The 8,245-nt window shown below is 32.9% G+C and overlaps 1 protein-coding gene and 1 long non-coding RNA gene across 5 annotated transcripts; one reads left to right on the plus strand and one right to left on the minus strand.

Moving 5' to 3' along the window:
* The first annotated feature begins 45 nt into the window (after positions 1–45).
* On the plus strand, positions 46–2,180 carry LOC109583079 (uncharacterized). Of its 3 annotated transcripts, none has more exons than XM_019998251.1 (12): positions 46–168; positions 223–327; positions 388–468; positions 519–566; positions 628–708; positions 758–799; positions 850–1,092; positions 1,139–1,435; positions 1,483–1,512; positions 1,578–1,613; positions 1,662–1,721; positions 1,779–2,180. In XM_019998251.1, exons 1-12 carry the CDS (start codon positions 96–98, stop codon positions 2,150–2,152), a joined length of 1,470 nt encoding a protein of 489 aa, XP_019853810.1. In that variant the 5' UTR covers positions 46–95; the 3' UTR covers positions 2,153–2,180. The 3 variants fall into 3 exon arrangements, with proteins under 3 accessions (XP_019853810.1, XP_019853809.1, XP_019853808.1); XM_019998250.1 differs by having other exon boundaries at positions 1,139–1,272; positions 1,312–1,435; positions 1,662–2,180; XM_019998249.1 differs by having other exon boundaries at positions 1,662–2,180.
* A 2,738-nt stretch (positions 2,181–4,918) lies between these two features.
* On the minus strand, positions 4,919–6,823 carry LOC109583067 (uncharacterized). 2 transcript variants are annotated; one of them, XR_002185343.1, is made up of 3 exons: positions 6,085–6,823; positions 5,373–5,414; positions 4,919–5,296 (listed from the first exon to the last, which is right to left on the minus strand). It is a non-coding gene; the product is annotated as an uncharacterized LOC109583067 (long non-coding RNA). The 2 variants fall into 2 exon arrangements; XR_002185342.1 differs by lacking the exon at positions 6,085–6,823 and having other exon boundaries at positions 5,373–5,551.
* Between the last annotated feature and the right edge of the window lie 1,422 nt (positions 6,824–8,245).

The raw sequence follows: 8,245 nt of genomic DNA on the forward strand, positions 1-8,245 counted from the left end.
AAATTAAAAATAAAAACTTAAAATCAAAATTCAATTTTTCATTTTGAAGAGTTTAAATGAAAACAGAAAAGACTGCAAAATGACTATTTTCTTTAATGCCTTGTCTGTCTTTTAGGAGAAAAGATGATTGGACACAATATCCACTCACCAAGTCACTGCAAATACCAGGTATACTCTAATTTATGTTTCATTTGACTTATAAAAGAAACTTGTTGCATACAGCTACAGAATCTGAGCTCAAAAATGAGCTACAAGTTAGCAAAAAGCAATTAAGTGCATTGAGGCTTGAAAATGAGCAGTCAATCACTTCTTTCAAAGTAAAAAGAGGTAAAAGAGCCAAACTACAATGTATGCACTCATAGTATAAATATCTTATTTTGTTTATAGATGAATTGCAAGAAGAAATTTTCCTGCTAACTACTCAGTCATTAAAATTGCAAGAAAATGACAAGATCCAACAGGAGAAATGTTAGTAAATTTTTTTATTAATGATAATTAAAAGTAAAATTAATTATTAGCAAAACAGTTTGAAGTACTACTGAAAGAGTTAGAGGATTCTAAAGCAGGTGATAATTAATAACCAGATGCTTTGAACTTGAATAATTTAATTCTAATTGGTCATTCTAGCATTGGAAGTTTCATTGGCTGAGAGTAAAAAATCAGCACAAACAAAAGTTTTGGCAGAACATGGTGAAGTGTTGAAAGCTGGTAACTAAAGACAAATCAAATACATTTTATGTATGTACATGTTTTTCAGATAAGCAAATTGTATTCAACAAACAAGTTCCACACATTGAAGGTATTCCAATTAGAAACTCAGTTATTATTCTATAGTCATACTAATAATAGATGTCATTGACTTGTTACAGAGATTTAGTTTTCCTGAGACAAAATTTGAAGAGCTTGGAAAGGCACTAGATTTAAAACCACTATTAGATCCACTGTTTTTAAACTTGACAAATCGTAGGTCTTTGACTGATTGTGTCATTCAGTGGATTAGAAATAGTAAAACAAAACCTCTTTTTGCCTCACTGTTACATGCTCTCAGATCTATTAAGGAAAATGCTATAGCAGACAAATTAGATCAAGAGAGTGAGTTAATATTTTCATGCAATTGATGTTAATTGTGTACATTTAGTTTCTGTGGAAAGAACTCCTGATCTTGTTCTTGCTGCCTTTGATAATCACCATGATAACGTTCTCTCATATTCTCTGTCAGATCCTGTGGCAGTTGCCAATATACTTTATGGAGAAGGTATTATAACAGCAGAAGTAAGGGGTAGTGTGTCAGACGATGATAATGGTCGTAAGAACTTATTATCTGCTATCAGAAAGTCTATCAAAATCGATTATTATGTTCTGGAAATATTTGCTGATGTATTGAGCAGGTTCCCTCTGAATGAGCCTTTTGGAAAGGCTCTACTCAGAGATTATGGTGAATACACCTAAAACTTGTTTTATTTATAAATCTGTTGTTTTTAGGTGCCATTGTCAAAGTTGAAGCAAAAGAAGGTACAGTATATAGCAACTTTACCAAGTATACATGTAGTTAAAATTTTGTCTAATCGTTAATGTAGATGAATACTCGCCTTATCAAAAATTGCCCACTTCAGGTAGAAATATTCAAATTACATGTATTCTGTATCATTTTAATTCTTTAGTCGAAATTATGGTTCCTCGTAGCATAATTACAGATATTTCTTCCATAAGAATTGCTTATGGTAAAATGATGTATAATGTCGGTAAAGTTTTGAAGAATAGTATTTATGATTTTGAAGCATTAGAAGATTTTATTGGTAGCTGTAACAGTGATCTAAAGAATGATCTAATTAAAGCTCCATCTCACATAATGCCTGTGATAAAAAAAGGATGTTCGTTGATTGATACTAGCCTTGTTCGTGCTGTGGCAGAAGAGTTTGAGGTCTCAGAAGTTCAGATATATATTGATGAATATAATCATGTTTTTGAGAACTTCTGCCAATCATTGTCTGTGGCTCTGTCACTGAAGGAAAAGGTTGCTGATTCAAACTGTCAAACAGTTACTTACACCTTAGATAGGAAACCAGATGAGAACATATTAAAGGATATAAGAGATATTCTCTCAAAAATATCTTATGATAAATTTGTGATTATAGAATTTTTTGAACAGTAGATTATGTCAAAAATAATTTTTATTGTAATAATTGCTGAACTGATTCCAGACTACAATCAACAGCACAATATTTCTTCAGGCTTGTCACAATTCATCATGCAATACAATACATGACACATATATGGGCACATGGCTCTGCTGATTTCTTATTTTTATATAGTCTTTAAAGGAAAAAAGGCTTAATTTAGGCAATTGAAAATAAACTCCAACTTTTTACCTAGCATAAAGGCTTTCACAATAAGTACAATGTGTAAAATTTGCATCCATAAAACTATACCTATTAATAAAAAAGTTTAATGCTACACTATGTCTTTCAGATCTATGTGGTACTGTGAACATGCAGTTCATAAAATAATCATGTATATGTACATGTATAATATATATCATACTAAACAGGTCTATATTTTTGTATATAGACCTGTTTAGTATGATATATATTTGGTACCATGACAGCTAAAAGAATCGCTACCTTATATTAACAGAAACTTATACAGTACTATTATTTTGCTACTAGAGTATAATCATGCATGCATGATATAATAATTGTTGTCTTTGAGAAATTCGACTTCAAAACTCAATATTATGGAAATAAATCATCTATGATAACATGCCATGTTATCTTAAGAAAAAGAAAAGGAAAATGAATACCCAATTCACATGCACACAATACTTAGTTTCTATATTTGATATGATTAGTCAAGGCAGCTTGACAATAGTTCTACAGTCCAATACTTGCTCTACATTGAGAGTGTCAATCATCTTCTGTAAGTATCTATGATAAGGGACAGTAACCTTTAAAATTTAGCAAACTCTTCCACAGTTGGTACAGGAAGTAGATCTATATTCTCGCGTAGCATTGACGACAGTTTACATGTAGATAGTGGATAGTACATATCGCTGAAGGTGGGCTTGGTTGTGGTTTTTCAACTAAAGTCCTAATGGAAACTAGACTGTTGTGGGTGATGGCATAGTGCCCACATATGTACTGCATCTTCACTCATTAAGATATTCATGGGCATGTATATAATAGTCTACATAATGTTAACAGGAGCAAACAATGCATGCACTATTAACTGTATTTTTTTATTCCACCAAAGTGTCTTATTTATAAGAGACCACTTGTTCAAACCGTCACCTATTAAAAATGGTCAAATGAAGCACTATATCATACTGCTTGGGTACAATGGAGAAGTGTAATTGATTTATATCATAATATCATATCACTCAATCTTTCCCCTCACTGAATTTCATAGGTTTTGTCCTTTCCCATTTGTTGTTTCACTCCATTTCTGTGTCTCCATCAATTTCTCCAGTACTTTTGCTGTACATTTGATGCCTATTCACGTAGCTGTGAGTCTGATAACAGACAGTGTATATGATGTCATTACATATTGTAGATTAATATTTACTAAAAGGATGTAAAACCATATATGGCTAGGCCTCCAGGCTGGTCATGCCCAGACATACGGATACAGAAATACTCAGTAAGAGCTTCGCCCAATAAATGAGTTCTGGTAGTTAACAGAGCTATAGTGACAGAAATGGGAGGAAATGTGAGACACCTGTTTATGGTTGAGTAGACAGGTCTGAGTAAACAGGAACTGAATAGTTTGTATAGTGTTATCATAATACCTATACTATATCCACCTCTCTTTCTTTTATAAGGTCATATCATAAGTACATGCACACCTATAAGTATACATGCATAATACAGTATCTTTAATGTGAATGCATCACTTTGTCATTTGAAGTATCACATTTTAAAACCACTTAATAATAGCTTCTGTCCTACATTTCATTCTTAAGCACAATCTGCTAAAAGTCACATACATTATTTATAGTTCTCTCTGTCTCTCTTTTATCTTGTTTCTCTCACTTATTCATCTATATGTATAGTATCACTTTTATAATGTCATAACAAACAGAACAAACTTCTTAAAGTATCATGTGATCACTTAAGCATTGACATAGCTTAATAGTTCTTCTACCACAGAATGACAGTATACTGAGCACAATATTCAAAAGGTTTTCTTTAATTGTGAGAGTCTATACTAGTTACAAAGAGTGTGCTAGTTCTTATCATACTGATAGTGTTTGTGATACTGGCTAAACGTTACAAATATCGTGTGAAAGAGAATAAAGTTAATATTGTTCAGATAGTTGATGATCATTATCAGAGATACAGTATAGCACTTTATTTTGGCAATTTTGCTGTAAATTGTAATTAGAAATTTTTAATTTGGCAATTTTTGTGCACATGTGCATTACTGAGCATTCGCATTAATGATTGGCGGTTTTAACATTAGCAAATCAACTAGCAAACCACCAATTGCGAAAATATAACTCAACCAAATTAAAGCACTATACGGTACATAAATCAAAAGGACCAATTTGGTATTGACGTACATTTACAATATGTACTAATAAGGAATATAATGCGTTTGTATGCTCTTGGGATTACAACAGCATTTTTTATAATGAAAGTAAATTTGTGTTATTTTGATATCATCACACTTAAGATAAACACATGATTTACAATACGCATTAAAGCCTTCAATTACATTATTGTATAGTAGAAATAATTATGGAAACCAATTTTGCTAAGAAGCTAGCTAGAAAGTTGCAAAATTAATATCTTCATGTTACTCCTTCAGCAATCTTGGTTCTAGTATGGAACTACCTCATGTATTCATATTACGTATTAGGAAGTCGTTTCACTGGTAGATTTGTAGATCAAGTTGCTCCTGCCACTTGGTATAAGTATGGTTTAGTCATTATGGGTTGTTTGGTCAAGAAAAATAAAATATCAAACTAGTTTATCAGTATTTTATAGTTCTCTTAGTGGCTCAGGGCAGTTATTAGAAAGGACATTGATGTTTTCTATTAATTCATGCTCTTTTTCAGTCAGTTGTGTCAAAAAATTTTCATTATTTTCTTGTCCCTCTCAAAGTCTTTGAGTTTAAAAAAAATTGCTGACATCTGGAGGCTCTATAATAGTGTACATTATTATTAAAACTGCCAAGTGGTTCTTTGCAAATTGTAAATACAACAACATTAAGTTGATTGTTTAGTAAGAGTATTTACTCTAAATCAGTCTCTTTTATTCCAATAATACTTGCAAAGAGTCCAAGCCTCCTTTTTCAGCTATAAAAATATAATAATAAGATCAATTGATTGTGGCACATCTCATGTATCTCTGTTATAAATTATTATTAGTCACCTTTAGTGTATGGGCCCATCACTTGGTTTGGGGTCCCATATTCTATAAAAAGATTTTGTATCAATTGTATGCAGTAAACATCATGAGTTATATTTGTAGGCTATGATTTCTTTGCACCAACACAAAATTTTACAGGCAGTGCTTTAGATACCGTAGGTCGGGATATATTCGCGGCTGCTTATTTTCGCGATTTTTTCCCGCACTCAGCAATTACCATGGTTACCAGATGCAATTTTAATTGAAAAATCCGCGATATTAATAGCAAAGGACTCTGTTGCAGTGTTCTTGTGTTGTTGTTCTTCTTGCTGGTACTAATCCTTGGTCTCTTTGGAGCTTTTTCAACCAGAGCTACTCTCTTCACTCTGCCTCGCCGTATCTTGGCCCATTCTTGGGACTCTCCACCCATTTATTGACTTAGGCGTGGTTACTTATCACCAGCAAGTGGAGCGGCAAGGATTTCCAGCAAAGAGCTCAAAGGTAGTGGTCCATACAAGAAGATAGCGGATGGAGAACTGGATGGCTCCCACTAAAGCTGCTAAAGAATAGATAATTAGCTGCTGAACACTGTAATTGTATAAACACGTGGTCTTATTGTCATAGCAACAATCGATTGGTTTCCATGGTATTTAATTGAACCTTTTTATTAGTTTTTATTATCGCGAAAATAAGCAGCCGCGAATATATCCCGACCTACGGTAATTCAGAGCTATACCTTTGGCAATGAGTCCCATAATTGTACCATGATCACCTGACCTGTGAGAAACAAACAGTTTTGATGCCAACTATAGCATGACAAAAATTAATTTTAATTTCACTAGTTCACTAAATGAAACAAAAGGATATCAAAATAAATATTACATATATAACTGAGTACAATTTCACCATCAAGCTCTAATGATGTTTTTTATTTCTTTTTGTTAATTCACTTTGTTAAATTAATCACCTTACACTTTGAACTGATCTAATATCCAGATATTGGCACTAACCACACTGCCAATATCTGGATATAGTCTCGCATAGCCAGACATATCCTCTGTAGCATGGAGGGGAGGTATATTTAAATATATATTTAAATAATTATATTTAAAGCTACCATATAGCGGGTGTATATTCTGTCAGAGTTTAATTTTGTTCTTTTCATTCTCATTCCTTGTGGAACGAATATTTTCCAAATGAAGAAGGCATTTCCTCAATGCTATGTGTGCCAAATGGCTGCTCAAAATAAAAATAAAACGAACAAAAATTTCTAATCCTGCTTAGAACGAACATTTTTCCAGATAAAATATAACCTACTATACGGTATACAGTTGCATGATGATAGGTGGAACACACAGGGAGTGATTTGTAAGCATTGCTTATAATGAATGTTACTATAATATGAATGTTAAATATATGTTATATTTCACCAAAAATGACTAGGAGAGAATTCTTAATTTCTATAATTTTTCCTGATGCATATACATGTTTTTATGTTGTGTAGCAAGTTTGAACTGATTCCGATCAAAATTGAATTTTTTGTGAATTTTTTAAGTTGCTACAAAATCGGGCCAAAATCCCTTTACTAAATATAGTACAGGGTCGTTGGCCAAATTTCACAAAAAATGACTAGGAAAGAATTCTTAATTTTTATAATTTTTCCTGATGCATATACATGTTTTTATGTTGTGTAGCAAGTTTGAACTGATTCTGATCAAATTTTAATTTTTTTTTAATTTTTCAAGTTATGAAAAAGTCATGCTATGAAAAAGTCATGTACATACACTATTGTAATGTTTGTCAGCTCATGAAGCTCATGCTGTTTAGCTCACTTAGCATGTTTTGTGGGAAACCCTGAATTGATTCTATCACTATCATGTGTCACACTTTCTGTTGTGATAGGTTACTCTACCAATTGTCAGTAGTAGAACATTGAAACTGTTACTACAACATCTATATGATTACAACAAGAGAGGTCACTATACATGAATCTATTTATGGGCTCGCCCCACAAAAGTTCAAGTATATGAGTGACAGTTTCAATCAAATTTGTCCTACATACAAAGTACAGTCCTTCTAGCTACCTCTCCAACTCTGATCATGGCTTTATCTAAGGGACCGCTGGGGCCACTAACAAGAGCTGACAAGATAAAGAAAGCAACTCCTGTGCTACAGAAAAGCAAGTGTATAGCAGCTATCGACTTTGGAACATCATCACTATCAGTAGCATATACCACTCCAACAACACAGGGCGATACAAAAGTTCTACCACTTCACAGAACTTATGAAAGAGTCCCTAATACTATAATATTTATTATAGAAGAAGAAGAACAACAGCACAAAGTCCTTGGGATTGGATATAGAGCACAAAGTTTGTATGGTGACATAAAGGATGATGCTTCAAATTTCATTTACTTTGAAAGAATAAAGAAATTACTAGAGAGAGATACAGTGAGTAAAGTATACTTAATTAAGCCTTCAAATTTTATTATTTCAATGCCTCAGTCATTAGATTGTACTACTAAAGTCTCTTCATTCACTGGTGGATCTTATTATCTTATTGAAGTTATAGCTTTTATACTAACACACCTCAAGGAGAAGCTCCTGACTCATTTAAGAGGAGTCTACAAGTCAACTGATTTTGATTGGGTCATTACTGTTCCTGCTATATGGAAAGCAAGAGCAAGAAGAATGATGAGAGAAGCTGCTTATATGGTAACCTAATATATGCTTTGTATTTCATTATGTTAATATGATAGGCTGGTCTGACTTCTGATGCTCCTGGTATAACAAGGTTCACTCCAGTTGGTTCTCCTTTACCACGTCCAGAGGAGGTTAATCCTGAGAAGCTATCATTAGCTCTAGAACCAGAAGTAGCTGCTATATATGCACAGCAT

Source organism: Amphimedon queenslandica, unplaced genomic scaffold (genome assembly GCF_000090795.2).
Source record: "Amphimedon queenslandica unplaced genomic scaffold, v1.1 AMPQUscaffold_13332, whole genome shotgun sequence".
NCBI lineage: Eukaryota > Metazoa > Porifera > Demospongiae > Haplosclerida > Niphatidae > Amphimedon > Amphimedon queenslandica.

Excerpts from the sequence above, each read along its gene's own strand:
- LOC109583079 (XM_019998249.1), top strand. The coding sequence starts at position 96 with ATGCCTTGTCTGTCTTTTAGGAGAAAAGATGATTGGACACAATATCCA. Across the intron at positions 328-387 it reads TTCTTTCAAAGTAAAAAGAG|ATGAATTGCAAGAAGAAATT; the intron begins GTAAAAGAGCCA and ends TTTTGTTTATAG. Across the intron at positions 1,093-1,138 it reads AGACAAATTAGATCAAGAGA|TTTCTGTGGAAAGAACTCCT; the intron begins GTGAGTTAATAT and ends GTGTACATTTAG.